This window comes from Uloborus diversus, chromosome 4 (genome assembly GCF_026930045.1).
Source record: "Uloborus diversus isolate 005 chromosome 4, Udiv.v.3.1, whole genome shotgun sequence".
Lineage (NCBI taxonomy): Eukaryota > Metazoa > Arthropoda > Arachnida > Araneae > Uloboridae > Uloborus > Uloborus diversus.
Window position 1 is genome coordinate 110,371,955 of NC_072734.1, and position 18,387 is coordinate 110,390,341.

At 34.2% G+C, this 18,387-nt stretch overlaps 1 protein-coding gene across 2 annotated transcripts in view; it reads left to right on the forward strand.

Moving 5' to 3' along the window:
* Window positions 1-18,387, forward strand: part of LOC129221355 (Ig-like and fibronectin type-III domain-containing protein 1) — a 159,725-nt gene that overhangs the window by 98,737 nt on the left and 42,601 nt on the right. For both annotated transcript variants that reach the window (XR_008580499.1, XM_054855826.1), the window contains exons 12-17: window positions 4,020-4,313; window positions 7,705-7,836; window positions 11,986-12,175; window positions 13,420-13,632; window positions 15,359-15,544; window positions 15,795-15,960. Coding sequence is in view for 1 of the 2 variants with exons in the window: in XM_054855826.1 (XP_054711801.1) it covers window positions 4,020-4,313; window positions 7,705-7,836; window positions 11,986-12,175; window positions 13,420-13,632; window positions 15,359-15,544; window positions 15,795-15,960 (1,181 nt within the window). In the remaining variant the exon portion in view is untranslated. The remainder of the gene's footprint in view (window positions 1-4,019; window positions 4,314-7,704; window positions 7,837-11,985; window positions 12,176-13,419; window positions 13,633-15,358; window positions 15,545-15,794; window positions 15,961-18,387) is intronic.

Consider the following 18,387-nt stretch of genomic DNA (forward strand, 5'->3'; position numbering starts at 1 on the left):
TACTATGCTTCCGGTTCTTCTTGCTCCATCTTCATTGGCGGACGAAAGTTCATAAGGACGGCTACAAATGGAGCAGTGTTTTTATAGATATAACTTTCAACAACTTGGATTATCTCTAAAAAAGCACAAATGAAACATATTGCTTTTTTTTTATAACCTCCCAGGGAAAATGTAAAATGCTGGAAATTGATAAATCGTCGTCTCAGAGCAACAGTAGGCTGGCTACCTTAGTGTTATTCCTAAGATTAAATGTCTTAGTGTTGCTCTGAGGCTACGAAATACAAACTTACAATCCAGGTTAAATTAACCTTATTAGTATGTGGAAAGACTGGGACCTGAGGAAAAACGTGAAATACGGGAGAAAAACGTAGATACGAGGGACGTGAAATCGGGATACCACTGTATTTAAGCAACTTTTTCGTATTTTTTAAGTGGTAGTAGTCAATTCATCCAATGTTGCTACTCTCCAGGAAACCACATGATAGTGTAATAAGGAAAAAAAATTAAATAATTAGCTATCTAAAGTGCATAGTAAAACATAGTATAAGTTTATAATTTCGTCTAGCAATGTAATTTAATGTTTGTCATTAATTTAAAAAAATAAAGCAACTAACAATCTATAATGGCAACATTAGTTCGTGGGTAAGCTTTAAATGAACGTATTCGAAGAAACTTCACCGTTATTCAGGATTTTTTACCCTTGGGTTTATAATTTCGTCCAGGTTTCACATAATGATAAAATACGATTATAATTACATATTTTTCAACGACGTTATTTTTTTTATTATTATTATTTATTCAATTGATGAGTTATACTGAATTTAGGACTATTTTTTTACTTATTCATTTTCACTTAAGAGCCAATTCCATGTCAAATCACCCAGGATTTGCCAAAACTGACATCCACTATCTCTGGTTTTATTTAAATTTGCCGTACTTGTAGATTTTTTGATGCTGATTATAAAAATATAAATTATATTGAGATTAGGGGAAGGAGTTGAAAAGTTATGAGCCTTTAAATTATGCCTGGATGATTTATCTGGCGCCATTTTAAATGATATAAAAGAGTATAAATTGTTGAAATTCCTTCAAACATTGTCATAGAGCCTTAACTTTTTTGAATTTCGTTCAGAATGATGTAAGCTTGAATTTAAATAGGGTTTAACTTGAACAACTCTAATCCTTTTTTCCTGCGAGAGTTTACTTCTAAATTTTGATTCGAAAACGGAGTAACTTTGACAGAAATTTACTCATTATAGACCTTCTTCAATTTCAACCATATTTTATGCACAAGTACAGTCATGGGGAAAAGAATGAAAAACTCCAAGACTATCGACACTAGAGACAAGTGAAAGGTTTAATTTTTTTAGAAATAATAAGCTCTACATAATTAAGTTACTTAATTGTTGCCAAGGGGCCGTCTTCCTTTTAAAATGTGCATCAACTTCAAAATTTTCTACTAGAACTCTCTTTTTTAAACGCACATTTCTGATTAACATCATCATTTAACTTTGTATACCGAATTTCCTTTTATTTGCTTCAGCCGTCGCTTCACAATTAAATTGAGAAAAAACCATCTCGTAATGTTAAAAAAAATTTGATACTTTTGCGTATAATACCTAAACCACCCTTGCGACCTTGGGTACTTTTTTTATTTATTTATTTATTTATTTTACATCTAAGCATAAGGGCAATTCCATGAAACTAGGGACATCACAGTAAAAAAAAACTTCCTTGTATCAGTAATTTTTTTCTTTCATATGAGGTAAAAAAGACTATTTTCATAAAACTATGCGAAAAAAGTTATCAGCACATTTTTTATAAGTTTTATAGGCAAATTTTGACAACACTTCTCAGTGCCCATGTGTCGTTGCATTAACGATTCAAAAGTTACTCTTTTTTTCACTTAGGAAATTAATTGTTATATCTATAATCTTATTTTTTCTTGAAATGTGGTTTATCTAGGAAGAGATTAGACCAACAAAGAAAATTTAAACTGTTATAACTGTCTTGTAGCAAATGTTTTTAAACTAGGGCTCATACTAATGTAACATCAGTCACAAAATTGTATAAAAGTTTGCATTGCTTAAACAAAAACAAACCCAAGTTTATAAAATGTCATATTCTCTTCATTTATGGTGATATCTTTAGTATTAGTCCCTTAAATATTTAGAAATAGTTGAATTTAATTATTTAAAACTTATTTAAAGTATGTAACATCAGTCACAGTAACATCAGTCACATTTCAGTTTTCGTTAATAAACCTCAAACAAATTGCACAAATAGCATTGCCTGTTGCAGAAAGGCAAAAAAAGAAGCGATATAAATTAAGAAATAAAGGAAAACATGAAAATCACAAAAAATAAAACAAAGTAGAAACTAAAAAGAGTGGATGATAAAAAAGAAATAAAATAATTTTTAAAAATCTAGCATAAATACCAAAGTTGGTTTATAATAAAATTAAAAAGAGAAATTAGGTGAAGAAATAGAACAAGTATAGAACAAATTTAAAGTATTGAAGTCCCAGGTTTAAATTAGCAGCTGCAATGCCCCACTTTAGAATAATGAAACCTTGGTAAAATATGTCATTCAAAGCGCTCTTTGTTACATCTTCACAAAAGAAAACAGTTGCTGTAAAAAATTTTCTGGTATGAAATTTGATAAACAGATACTCCTAGTTCTTCATGCAGTACGTTTGAATAAAAGTGCTATGTCATCGATACAGAAATATTTCTAAATGTCACAGCTTCATGCAAATTTCAGAGCTATCACCATCCGACTTGCAATCATGTTATAAAGAGTTATATTCAAATGATACTTTATTTTTAATTCGAAATCTGTATTAGGTGTTTAGCAACGACCCTTTTTTTAGAGTAAAGGAGGGAATCACTTCCAGCAGAACATGTTCCAAAATTGTTGACTGCAAATGGAGAACGGATTCTTGAAGAATATGAGAAACAATTGTATCACGAGAAGTTAGATGCATTGAAACTGAAAACTAGGAGTATTTAGTAACTGTCAAGATCCAAGCAGTAAAACATTGGAAATAGCCTGTCAATGTGGATGAAATTTATTATTCAGATGAGAAAGGTTAAAATATTTATCACACTAGATGTAGTAAAGGAAAGCTGACTTTTAACTTTGTGAAATACATGAAAAATATAACTTTTAAAACTTTATAAATGAACTTTTCTAGTATTTTAAATACAATTTTACAATTTTAAATGCTAATTTTATTTTTAAGGAGAAATAATTTATAATTACAGCAATTTATTGTAAATGTAACATCAGTCACAAAATCTTTGTATCATCAGTCACGGGTGCTAAATAATTTTTATACTCTCCGTTTTTAAGTTTTTCCAATAAAACAAAGTGTTTTCATCAAGTCTAAAATCTCTACTTTAAGGGGAAAAAATCTGTTTAGATTTTACGTTATTAGTTTGAAGAGAATTTCAAATTGTATATAAGTTAATTTTTTCAATGTTTCTTATGCGTAACATCAGTCACGTTTTTTTATTCCCTTCAATTTCACACAAAAAAAATTTCCCCAAGTCTGAAAACATGTGTGGGGGCAGTGATGTACCATATCATGATATTTTCGATCAATTTCAGAAGAAACAAAATTTAATTTCAAGACAGCGCTGAATTTGTAAGTTAAAAATAGAGTCAAATTGTAACGTCAGTCACCGTGGACAGACCCATAAACGAACCCAACTAGAAAAGTCATTTACAATGGCAAATATGAAATTTGATTTTTTATGAAATGAATTATGTAATTAATGCTCGAAAACGTTATAATCTGTAACCACTATTGTCTTACCTGAAGAACAATACATTTTTTTTCTAAATAATCTTTTCTCTTTTCCCATCCTACTTTAATTTCAAAAACAAATCAAGAACTTGTTTTTTTTTTTGAAAAAGACGATACAATTGAAATTAAATTTTCTTTTTATGTATTGTAATGGTTAAATCGGTGGTTTCTTTAAATAACTGTCATTGAAAACTGAACTCATTTCTAGGTTATCAGATGTGCTGATGTGTGCTCCCTACGTCAACATCACATTCGATTGTATGGCTGGTGGGGCGGATCACAGTCAGTGCTGTCACCAAAGAGGACTGCCTGATATTTGTCTGGATTTCTGTCGCGGGAATGTCACACAACTGGACTATCGCCATTTTGTTTGTCTGGATCACATAGATATATACGGTAACTGCTTGCTGGAGTACTACAAAGTGTTGCCAGGACCGCCGGAGCAGTTCCTTGTTACCAGCGTGCATTCCAACTGGGCAATACTAAAATGGCAGCCGCCAAGGTGAGTTTCCCATTTTGAAGTACTAAGCGATGATTTTTGACTTATTAAAAGAGCGGAGGATTCGAATCGTATGCATAGAAATGGTCCATTCTGTTCGTCAGCCATGCACACGTGATCAAGTCTTATCTTGATGAGTCTAATACTTCACTCACGTATCATTTTCACGAAGTATATTTTATCGACAGTAGGGACATTAGTACCACCTGAAGTAAAGAAATATGGTTACTAATCCAAATTATTATAAAATAAGTACTACAGGGTGACAGGAATGAATTTGGACAACATTTGGAAAGAAATGTGTTTACCATTGCAATTTTAGGCTCACGATACATTAAATAAACTCTTTACACGTTTACAAAATTAATTTAACTTCGTAATGACACATATCTAGAATGGCAAAGAAAACGAGTGTTATTTTAGCATTTCCTAAACAAACAAACAAACAAAAAAACAGTGTTGCCGAATCCTCCCAGCAGTAACCTCCCAACAGCAATGGCGCCCTCCTCTCAAATGCTACAGAATACCCCCTCAGAATAAGAAGCACTCAAAAAAAGATTAAAACACTCCATAAAAATGTCAATGGCACAGAGTGCCATGGACTCCATTCGTCCTTTGTGGGCAACCCAAAAGTAAGAGAGCGAATTAAATTCTTTGTTTGCGGAATCGAAGCAGTTTCATACACAGTAAAATGTTTTAAGGGCTTGGTGAAGATTGAGACAGAATATGAAACTGTTTGTCTGCTGAAGGTCCTAAAGTAGACTGTTTCAAACAGAAAAAACTGTTTTAATGACTCATTGAAGATTGGGACTAACTGGGAATAAGAAGAAAGTGAACGATAAACAGCAAATGCGCTGGTCACACATCAGTTGTTGTGAAAATCGGCCAAAAAATCTATTGTGAGCTAGTTTTGCATGATGTTCTTCCGTGGCCACGGAAGTATTTTCGAAACCAACGAAACCAATCACGGATCTTTCAACATAACTCTGCATCAGCGCACAGAGGCGCTTGACAAAAAGTACTAAAACGTCTGCAAAGCATATTTTCTAACCTTTCTTACTACATAGGATTGCCTTTCTTACTCCCCTTATTTGAACCTTATAAATTATACATGCATATGAATCATCTTAGTTGCAAGTTTATGTACTGAATCTCAAAAGTGATACAGTAAAACCTGTAAAGTTGACCACCCTTGTAAGTTGACCACCTGCCTATGTTGACCGCTTTTGTCAGGAACGGAATTAGTCCTATCTTATATAATGAAGAAAAACCTCTGTAACTTGACCACCTCTCTATCTTGACCACCTGTCTATCTTGACCACTAATGAATACCGAATTTGGTTTGGAGTATTTAAAAAAACCTTTGTAAGTTGACCACTTGGTTTATTTTTTTAATTTAACTAAGCAAATTATTTCATTTATTTATTTATTTTTTTTATAGCTTTCTAAGAATAATTTTAATGCTTTGATGCCAGACCAGTATTTTACCGACTAAATAAAACAGCTGCACAGCAGTTACTTATTTCTGGATAGCACATTTTCATTTTCAGCGACCTTTATGAACTAGGAGAGTCCAGCTTGTTGCTTTTTGTGTTATAAGTTTTACATAAAATGGCTTCAAAAAGAACGTTAGTTGAACTTGAGATTGAAAAAAAGTATGAAATATTTAAATTAATTGAAAAGGGAGAAAGCCAGAGAAAATTAGCTGACAGATATGGAATTTCTAAAACTAGTGTCTAATATAGTAAAAAAACAAGGGAGATAAAACAAAAATATTTGAATAACATTTTTAATTATTGTTTCAAAGTAATGTTAAACAATAAAAGTGAGTTAAACAGAAAGAGTAAGTGTCAATTAGTCAAAAAGTGAAAATATGGTGCAAGAAATGACAAATAATAATAATAATTAAATGAAATCATTACCAACCACCCTTTGTAAGTTGACCACCTGTGTAAGTTGACCACCAGAGTACTGCACCGCTAGTGGTCAACTTACACAGGTTTCACTGTATCGTTAAAAAATATGTTTAACAAAAGGAATGGGACTAAGTTTCTGTGAATGAGTAGCGGCCCATTGCAGAGAAAAATGCTTGAAACAGTGGGTTAACTCAAGGGTGACTACTTTGGAGTATCTTTATAATTAATTAAAATACTTAATTACAAGAAACTTCCAAGTCTTTAAGTAAAAGAGCATGTGTTATGGACAATGATGGTCTCCCCACGAAATGGTTTTTAGCAAAAGATCCACAATTTCAAAACCTTCTTGCTGCTGGTATTAATCGCTTCCTGTATCAATCTGCTACCTCTGATAGGATTTGGCACTGAAATCTGACCAAAGAACCACACGAATTGTGTAATAATAAAAAATAACAATCAAAAGGGTATAATGAAGCATTTTTGACACATAATTCATTTGCCCTCGTCTTCCTGTTACATGAGATATAAGGTCTGACTCTGATTGCGAAATTTTTAGAAAAGCTACCAAGTTTAAAGACTTGGCAAGAAATTGAATACCACAAGACTCCACCTTCTACATGTGACAGGCGTGTGAAAGAGATCTTCCATTTCGCACAGAAACTCGCTAAATTTGGTGACTTTTAAAATTTTGGAAGAATTTAAGACCTCATATTTCAAGGATGGGAAGACCAGCGCAAATAACTTATACTTGTTATAAAGTTGAATAAATACCTTTGTGCTTAAAAAGTAAAAGTAGAAATAACAATGTTTCATTTCACGAAATTGCAGATTACTGTATTTTACTGCAGCTTTTGTTGGATGTCTTTTTATACATAAGTTCACTTATTTTGCATTGAAAAAGGGATTCCTTGTTACCCTGAAATACGTATCTGCAGTAATCTGCAATCTTGTGCAATGAAACATTGTTATTTCTCCATTAACATGTTTCGTTATACCTTTCGATTGCTACTTAAATAGGTTTTTTTTTCATTATTGCACTATTGAAATGGTTCTGGTAAGGACTGCGTTTTACAAACGGGTTTAGCTCATTGAGAAGGAATAAAAGGTGTAAAGAGTGAAGGTTTAAAGCCTTGATGCAAGGATCCCAAGTCACGTGAGAAATCCGGTTTCTTCCACTCGTTTCAAGTAAAAAATGTCTCCCGTTTGCCGAAGTTGAACCATGCGACTTGAGAGCTTTGCCTCAGTGTTTCTTAAGCCAATGATTGAACTTGCTCCCTCCAGTTACTAATTCCTGCTCTAAAGTTTAGCTAAATAGATGCTCATAAAAAGAAATGAGATTATACGTAGTTTCATGAGATATTAATCACGAGTGGACTATAGAGCATGTTGAGAGGCTATCCTTCTATAAATATCTAAATTTTTTAAGTGTTTTAATAAATAATGTTATTTATTTCCCTTTAAATAATTATGTTCCTTAGTTTTCTTCCAGAAACCGTTCTCAGTTACACCCTTTATTGGAAAGAAGTCGTGATGGATGAGATCACTGAATATAATGTTGTGAATGACATCAAATCACCTTACTTACTGGACAATTTGAACCCAAAAACTAGGTACGTTTTTCTATTTCAAATTGAAATATTTCTTCACATGACTACGATGAGTAAGAGTTTACATTCTCAGGGCAAAAGTGATATAAAATAAGTCTCACTGTTTCAAACGGTTGTCAGGGCGAGGCGGATACCATTCAAAAAATTAGGGAGGCTCTTGTATTTAGTCCTTCTTGATGGCAGAATTATATTACCAAAACAGTTAAATTCACGGGACGCAATCACTGGTGAAAACTCAGGCTAATAATATATGTATGAGCCGATGCATCCAACATTTTTATTCAAATTTTTCACTGTTGAAAAGCAAGGGTTACCACCATTGAGCTACTATTACATATATTATACATACCGATGGTTACCAAATCGAAGTTTCGAAACAACGTCAAATCTCGCTTAAACTGTAGAAAGGTTTTTTTTTTTCCCCTGATGCGGCTGCGTAAGGATCACTATCTTTTGCACACCTATAGAGCGTTTCTTGGAAATAGCATACATTCTTGCACTTTGCACCACTATCGGCGGATGGTTTACCACGAGAATTTTTACACCCAGTTTCCCCACCAGATGGAGGCACCTGAGCTCTATTTGATGCAAAATTGCTTTAGGAATTTAATTTTTACTACGAACACTCTAGGTTAAACCAGTGCTCGAGGGATCTTTTACAGATCGCATAATCATACTACATGAACACTGTCGATTTTCTGCACCTGAAAATCCACCGACTGGAGCCAAAACCGAACCTGCACCTTTGGGCGTAAGAGACTAAAATCTAACCCCTACACCACTCTGCCGGCGAAAGTGATAAAGAGTCGAAAGTTTTGAAAGAGCTCTCTCTGTAGAAAGTTTAAGTGTCAAAAAAAGCATCTATATATATATATACTAGCTTTTGCCCGCGGCTTCGCTCGCGTTAAGAAATATTATTATTAATTAGGTATAGTGTTTGCGGCTTTACTTTTGTTTAGCGTGGGTAAAAAATTAGGGCCTACAAAACTTCTTTGTACACAATATTCTTAACTAATCTCTCACTAGGCGCTAAAACTATCAAGCTACTGGGTGAACTTACTCGTGAGCAAGCAACATAAAACTGTCCATGAGAGAAGCAATGTTCTCTCAAGTCAATACCCGCAAATTTGAGAGTTTGCCCCTGAGACTTGTTTATTGTCATGGCAAAGCAGACTTTTAGGGGAAACTGTAATCGTTTAAATTCGAACGGGATATCATTCGGTATTAATGGGATTCGAGGTATAAATACAGTTTCCCCTTTCGAACACCCAGTGAATATAGTGGCTTCCACTATATTGCGATGTAACGCTTTCACTTGCAGTCTCGTACCGTTACAAAGTTTTGGTGGTTTTAAATTTCGCCCCTATTAGGGAAGTTTTCGATTTTTCAATTTTATTTTTATATGATAGAGTAGCATGTATGAACATCATAGGTGAAAAAATTTTTGAGATACGATAAGTAGTTTTTTTTAAATTAATTTTTAAAGTTCAAGCTCTTGTGACGTCAAATGGCATAGGAAGTGACGTCATCCCCTCTTCTGATAGGGGAGAAGCGAAAGTCACGCATTCGACTTCGAAGGCGAAACGTAAAAGGCTTTCTCCTCGCATTTAACTCCTCGCGTTTCTGGAACATTAAACCTCTCATCCTCTCAAAAATATTCGAATATCTCATTGGTGTTACTTGAGGAAGATTATTTAGATTGTGCTTTAACGAATCCGGCCTCCATAGTGTGTTCAAAAGGATTATTGAATTTCTAAAAAATATAAATATCAGCGCGCTCAAAATGTCCCTAGCGAAAACAAGGGATCTTCGGCGGAAGGCTGCCCATTCGCGCCCTGTGACGTAGGCTCGTGACGTTTCAGAAGCGCGCACTTTTGCGCGTGAATTTTTAAAAATTCATTAAAAATCAACCACGGTGTTTTAAAATTCGGCGATGGTGAATTTTTTAGTTTTGAGGGTCAATTAACAATATCCAATAGCCAAAATATGAACATTTAGTAGGTTGCAACTTCCCTATTGGAGCGCCCACGCGCAGAATAAGCTTATGATAAGGCAAACCTGGCAGTTTCAATAAATTAAAAAATTCTACAGGGTAATTAGTAGCTTCATCTGTATTAACCACAGTATCAATCGAAGTATAGACCTTTTCTTCGCCCTCAATCGACATATCGTTGATAGTTGCTGCTCGATCGCTCTTTGGCACGCCCACACAACCATTGAATAGGTTTGTCATGTATATGAATACTGTCTGGATAAACTTTAGACAGTAATTCTTGAACCGTAGTAACTAAGCAACCAAACGTAAATGGGAATATTAACCATGCTGCTATTAACTCACAAAGTCCGCCATAAGTAGCATTTTTCATCATATCAGCAAAATATTCGTCAGGTGTTAAGTAGTTATCACCATTCCTGTCGTGGGTCATAATTGAAAACTTGCTCCAGTCATTAACCACATATCTGACAATTTCTGAACGCAGTTATCGAAATATCCCCAACAAATGCCAAATACAAAGCAGAGTCTATAACCAAAACTACTAAACCGAAACAAAGCAAATGAAATCCAAAATATGCCTGAAAACTTTTAATGAGTTAAAATTTTATCTGTTGCCATTTTCAATTCGCTAATAAATAAAACTTGAGTAACTAATTCAAGCAAGGCTTTCACTTTGATTTTCAATTTGCCCTTTGACTCTTTTTGCATGGGTGTTTCGGTAAACAAACTTTCATCCCCTATTTTATCCCCTTGGGGGTAGAATTTATCGAAATCCTTTCTTAGTGGATGACTATGTCATAACCTCTACCTACATGCCAAATTTCAGCCCGATCCGTCCAGTGGTTTGGGCTGTGCGTTGATAGATCACTATGTCAGTCAGTCACCTTTGAGTTTTCTTTGAGTTTTATGTATTTATATATATATATATATATATATATATATATATATATATATATATATATATATATATATATATATAACCGCCACGTTGGATTTGCAGGTTAGATTTTTGCATTTAAAAACGAAGTTCTGTGACTATTTTTTAAGGTATAATATGACGATTTGTTCAGCGGAAAATATTTTGAGCACTATAGAGCACGAATTGTGTTTAGTTGTACAAAAAGAGCAGCATGAAAACATCCGCCAAAAACTTCTCGCTCTGAAATATTGTTGGTTGGTGGCGTGTCCAACAAGAAGTCAAATGGATCCGTGGGCTTTGTCGACTGCTCTATCCAGCGCCACTATATCTTTTGTGTATAGGTCTCCGTTGAATGGGGATGATCGATGTCCTGGAGAATTGCCAGTATTGCTGAGCAGTTGAAAATATGACTCAGGAGAAAGTTTTTTATCAGAACAATTTCTTCATTTTACTTAAGTCCTCTAGTATTGTCTGCATTTATTTTCATACCACCAAAGTGGCTTGTTTTTAATCTGGTTACTGTCTTTGTGGTCTCTCCGTTAGCATCTATCTCGCATATTTGATGATCTTCTTTGGTGGTCTTCTCTTTGAGTCGATATCGGGCAATTGCATTTGCGTCATCTAATGTGACCAGATTGTTGGTATTATTGTTTAGATCCATTGCCTCTTTAGCCCGTTTATCATCTGTCTCCTTACCATCGACTTCCACCCAAAAGCGATACTATGACAGCCCCGCAAAGACGTGCTCTGACCAGACATCAGCCTACCTATAAATTTTGCTACTTTAAAAGATCAAACGAAGCAGTGAGAAGCAAAGGGATGTAAGTGGCAAAACTAAACATTTGGAGATAACCAGTACAAATGGTAGGTGAACCTCTCGTCTCTCTTGGTGCTAGAGATGGTACTAGTAGGCATGGTAGATTCTGTAATACAGCATGATTTAGAAAAAAAAATTCAATCAAAGCCTACCTAGGACCTTATCTTTAAATAGGTTTTACTCAAAGCTTGAAAACGTCCACTTACATCCCTTTGCCTCTCACTGCCTCAAATGTCGGAAAGACCAAATCCCTCCACGCTCAAACAGCTTTTCTTAAAGCAAGAGAAGTCTAACGCCTATAATCTTACCATTAAACCAATCATGTATAATTTTCTTTGAACAAAAGTAAGTATGTTTTATTCGCACTTCATCGCAAATTATAATATTCCTTCTGTTTTTTTTTTTTTTTTTTAAATCAAGGTATGAAGTCTACGTAGCAGCGAAAAATTCATTTGGTTTGAGCAGAGGCTCTGTGCGAGCAGTTTTCACCACACCTCCTGAAACAGTATCTACGGAAACTGCTGTAGGTCCACCGAGAGCCTACAACGAAACTGCATGCTGCGTATCAGCTGGTCTCAAGAAAGGGTGTCTTGATCTTTGTACTTATGATGTGAGTATTAACCCGTATCGAAGAACTCGGCAAATTTGATTACATGTATAGGGTAGTCCAAACCAGAAAATGAACACACCACCTTTGAAAAAAAAAACTGAAGTTTTTTCTTAGATAAAATCGCAACAGTAACAATACTACACAGTAGAAACAATTCAGGAACGTTTTTGGAAAACAGTGGGCAGCTAATGTGCACAATTTATGACAGTAAGATAGCTTGCACAAAACAAGAACGTTTTCTGCTAAAAGTCAGCAACCTTTCAGAAATTAACCTGGAATCTTTCTGAAGAATTCAAAAACCTTCCCGGTAAAAGCCAGTTATGTCTGTGGAAGAAATTACAGAAACCTTTTGGAAAAGGGACGAGGAAAGAAACTATCCAGAAAGCTATGGAACCAATGGAAAGTAATTAGTAGATGGGATAAAAAAAATAGATAAGCACAAAATAACTACAGGATAAAAAAAAGTCACAATGAAACTTTGTTTCAAAACAATAATTCAACATCTTCATTGCCTATAGTTGAGAAAAACCTAACCTTGTAGCATTGTAAAGGCTACGAGAGAGGTTGTCTGAGGCATCGTAGCTCCTAAACGGATGAATCGATTTAATTATTTTTTGGTCAAAAGGTGACTTGATAAATAGTTTTCTCAGCTGGGTCTCATCTTTGGCAAACTTAAATTACCGGATGTATTCATTAATAACCAGAAAGGCATGCTTTTGCAATTTTGGTAAGGAAAACTTCTCGCCCATTTAAAATATAGATACCAATCGAAAGAATAAGTTTTTCTGAAAGTAATGAAATTTGTTTCGAACATCTATGTTGCATAGAACTCTCATTATAACCTTTTTTTTATTCAACTTTTAAATGCAATTCTAAGCCATTATTCACGCGGTTGATGAGGATTTCATTGAGTAAAGAAAGCTCAATGAGTTAAAACTTTTATTTTTTGCCAGTTTCTATTTGTTACGAAACAAAGTACTTGGAATTGATTTTAGCCAACAAAGCTTGTAAAAGGATTTTCAATTTTTCTCTCTTGATTCTGTTTTTGTGATTAGAAAAGCTGAGAGAGTTGTTATTATCTTTCCTTATCCATGCTTTCCCATGTTATCTAGAAAAAAATAATGTTTTAACTCGCGAGATTCATGTTAATTTGAGGGGGGAGGGCTAAGTTTTTAATTCACAATTATTTCTTGTTACTGTAAAAAAATGCCATTTTGAAGGCAATCTCAGTGTTTGTCCCATAGATGAAGATGTCCGATCTGCAGATGTTCGCCATCGCGTGTGCAGACCAGCTCGAAATACTTGTTCGATGTGGTGCAGGCGGACGTGACCACGCTCCTTGCTGCAAAAGGCGAGGCATTCGAAACGAGTGTCTGCCCATCTGTTCTGCTGTCTTTGAGATGCCACCTCAAGCCATTGTCAGCACCTGTATTGGAGACGCAGGAAGGATCATACAGGTAAATGAAAAATATAAATTGTAGATCAATGTCATTACAATTAATTGAAGATGATTTATTAAAGTAGCAATGCAAGGCTTCGGGGAACTCATGCTACTCGTAGTTTCATACTATCTGCAACGGAGACAAAATACATTGTTTCCATCTCTGTTGTTTAATCAATGGTTGCGAAATGCCTTTTTTCTTCTTCTTTTTTCCCCCTTTTCTTTTTTTTTCTTTTTTTTTTTCGATGTCATAAAAACTCTTGAACCTGTGAAGTATTATGGCCGCAAATTCATACGACAATTTGTTGGTTTTCTATGAATTTTTTAAATGTGTCAAGGACTTTTCGGACACCCTGTATGATGTTTCAATGATTATTTTCGATTTTTTCCGAAAAATATTAAACATTTCAAAACTTATGCTTCAAAAAAGATATTTATTTGTTTATTTATTGTTTATTGTGGTTAATATGCCAAAGGCAGTTGGATTAGTGTCAAATATTGTGATTTTTATTAGTCGTAACTATGACATTTAAGTATGTGGGCGAGCGTAAAAGAGTGGTAAAAACATATCGTTACCGTCACTGGTGGTATGAAACCAGCTTAACAATTTTGAAAATATATCACAAAGCTAACGTGCGTATAATGTTTCCATAGTTTCAATTTCGTAATTTTAGCTATATTCGTCATCATACAGTAGAATATAAATATTTTAGCTCTTTCAAAACTTAGCATTTACCATCACATGTAATAGTTTCTTTTACAGATAATGGCGTAATAATTTGACTTTCCCTTTTAACTGCACCTGCTCAGTAAATGATGTAATGCTAAATAATCGCGCCTACTGAGATCTTTATGAAGAAGCCAGGAATAATGAATAATTTCCAGAATCTAGCTAATAGAACGTGCAAAAATTCTATGCTAGACTACAAAATTTCTTCCCCTCTTTAGGTGCGTGTATTAAAAGGTCAAAAGATCAGAGGTACGAAGTTGACTACAAGTACCTTGAACCAGGTTCTAAAGCACTTCAAAGTGACTTTTTCGAAACAATTTTTTTCTTTTTTTATTTCAACTTTAAGACTGAGAGCTCTTAATCAAAAGCATGCCTTACATTTTCAATTTTTGCCACACGTTAAAGCCGGTAAAAAATGCAGAACATGTATATTTTTTGAAATTCATGCAATACTTCGAAATTTTGCTAATTTTTGACTTTAATGCTATTCTCCAATTCTGAGTCGGAGCTAACAAAGAAATTTAATTGCTTAAATTGAGAGCGATAAAATGAGTGATTGAACGGATTACTTAATGCTCAAGCCTCTTTTGTAAAAGTAAATTCATTGTCAAAAGCCATCTTATGGTGGAATGAAGTGCGAAGAAATTTCTTAGAACTCCAAGCAGAGTATCTTGCGCCATTAAACCAAATACAATCAACCAACCAAAAGAGTAAACACTTTTTTTTTTTTTACTTTTATGTATTTAAACTCTCTTCAACGCATTGTGTGATACATCAATATAAATAAGTAATAAAATTTTCGTTCAAGTCATTTTTGTAAAAGCAAATTCATTTTGTCGTCAAAAGGCCACTTTCTTATAAAATGAAGTGCGATGGAATTTCTTAGTTAGTGCCAAGAGGGGTAAAAACTTCTTTTTTTTTTTTCATTTAAACTCTCTTTAACGCATTGTGTGATGCATCATTAAATAAATAATGAAATTTTAACGTAAGCTCAACCGTTTTTATACACTAGTGCATGTCTGATGGAGTCGGATCGTTACCTACAGCTCCTGAAGGTTTGCATACGGACAGTGTTTTACCCACAAGAATCCATCTCAAGTGGCAACATCATGCGACATCAGACGATCCCATTTGGTTCGAAATACGATATATGGAGACTGAAGAAAAGGCTACCCTCTATCCTTTGGATTATTCATTTGTAAGTTAATTATTTTCTGTTCCTCAGTTTAATAAATATAATTTGAAGTCGGGTACCCTTAATCTATATTATAAATTTGTGCTCCCGTAGACTTAACCAACCAAGTAATTCTGATTTCCTCATTAAATCCAGCTTCTCGTTAAATCAGGGCTTGTCATAAGCAACTGTAGTACCAATTTCATCGGTTTAAAATTAGATTTCTCTATAATTCATTTCGGGAGAGTAAAATACATGTTGTTTATTTTTCCAGAGTGTAAATACCACTGAAACTTCTTTTGCCTTAAAAGATTTGAAAAACGGTACGTACTATAGCATCTACGTAGTCGCTGCAAATAATCATGGGAATTCTCTTCCATCATTGGTGCTGCTAGTGTACACGCCTGAAAGAGATGAGATATACAATGAGACAATTGAAGGTAAGTACGCTTTCATTATCATTAAATGCTTGTACGAGATTTTAATCTTGTTATAAAAAAAAAAAAAATTCTCGTTTCCTTTCAACTTTTTACACTGTAAATAAATTCAGAAACGTTCCTGAAAAATAATGGGCAGCTACTCTACCCAATTTCTGCTGGTAAAATACCCAGAAAAAAGTTTCTGACTAAAAGTCCATAACCTTCCCAAAATTAACTAGGAATATTTCTGAAGACTTCATAGACCTTTCAAATTAGAACCAACCTCGCAAATAGAATCAATCAGAAACCTTTCGAGAAAACTTAGATATGTTTATAGTAATAGCTTGGCACCATCCTCATCTACCATGAAATCTCCTAAAGTATTTTAGAAAATGCGTTCAAAGTGAAGACAGAATTACCAATAAATACCGAACAGCTTATTTGCCATTCTTGCAATGCTACAGTATATCCAGGATGCATTTCGCTCTCTCTTAGGATCTCAGTTATTCAGTAAGGGTCGTAATGTAGCTAAAAGCGAAACACCTAATAAAGAAGCTGAGTATCTTTTTCATACAGGTAGATAAATATATTTTTCATAGCAGTGAGAAGTCCGCATGCTTGGAACTTGAAGCAATGCAGGAAACTTTTCGCAAAGATACCTGCTTTTTGCGAGAAACAAGTCTAAACCTGGAAATTATTTGTGACGGTACACACACATTGATGGTATCCTAATACTTTTCTCCACCTCACCCGACTTGCGTTGTTTTCTGGTCCTATTACTGCAGCTGGGTCCAAAGATAACAGAAGGGACTCTGGCTTAAATGACTTCTGGGCGATTGAGGAAGCTCAGATTCTCATATGTTACAAAACCTTTACCAGCTTATTACCAAATTTAACACCTGAAAATCTACAGCATAACATATTCTTTGTTGTGTTGGCTTAAGCAGGAATGTTCTTCTGAAGAGACCCTATTTAGGTCATGAAGTCAAATGAACTCATGGATCTGGTTTGATCCAGATCAAAATGACTAATTTTAATAAGAAGATAATGGATCCCAATTACCTGACGTCACTGCGGGTATATGACGTCACTGCATTGCATTGTGGGTATTGTAGCGGACAAAAATCCGGTACTACAGCGTGTAATAACACTTGCTTTTATGCGGCTTATAAACTCATCTTTCTATTTAAAAAAATATCTTTTCGAAGTTTTTAACTAAGAAACGCTTAAAAAGAATGATGAACGATGCATTTAATACGAAATACTCTCTTTATAATAGCATTTTCATGGTTTTAAGCCTCTTCCTTGGTTCCTCATCAGAAACATGGTTAAAACTTAAAATTCTCTTTTTACTTTTCCATTTACTCGGCATTTTTCATGCAGTCATAAGTCTGAACAAGCCTTAAGCATGTTCATGATGCAAATGAAGTCCTGAAATCATTAAATAAAACGACTTGTTTTAGCACTACTAACACTGCGCAGTTGGTCAAAATATTCGCAGACCGACAGCTGAAGGAACTGTTGCAAAACTGTGAGTAGGATCCATTCTTTGATTTACATCATATCCGGCAAAAAAAGAGCTGTATTTGCGATGATGATGTACTCTTTAAAAGCAGTCACGACTATAGCAATTGTTTACCGTTTAATATCACTTGCGATGAAATAGATTCTAACATAGTATAGAGAAAAAGTTCAGTCTAGAAAAAAATGGACATTAATTTCAATTATATTAGCTTAGTGAAATTTGCATGGTTTAAATTTTAAAAATGATCTATCCCTTTATAAAGTAAGTTTTTGACGCTCTGTTACGTAGTGAACAGGCTCTAAAATGTAGCACATGAACATGCCGGCAACTAGAAAATGATGGATGCATTTTCTTTTCAATTCTCCCTCATCCTCATTAAATAAACGTAGAAGAATATTAAACTTTGCCAAGAAACACTTGTCCACCTTTTCAAAAAAAAAAAAAAAAAAAAGATTGTTGTACTTATATGATAATAGGTGAATAACACATATAGTATACGTATAGGGTTAACTTGAAAATATAACATTGAGCTTTTCTCAATATCCAACGGAAACCGGAAGAATTGAAATGTCGTAAAGAGATGCAAATAAATAAATTTTGTATTTATCATCACATTTTTTTCTGCGATCGCTCCTTTGTGACTGGAAACATTTATGATTCGTAAATTATTTTGACATTTGTTTATTTCTAATGCAAATAATTTTTACTTATTTATTTATTTATTTATTTGGTTAAGTTACTTGATACTTTGAGCATGCGATCGACTCTCAGATTTAACCTAATTCAAACTTCTCTTCTTTATCCCTAACTCAGAAAGATCTAGTCCTGGATCTGACAGCACTTCTGTAGGAAAGTTTGAGTAGGGAGAATTTTTTTTCAAAAATGCTTAGTAGGTGTCCTAGAAAGTATTTTGGACTCGGGTG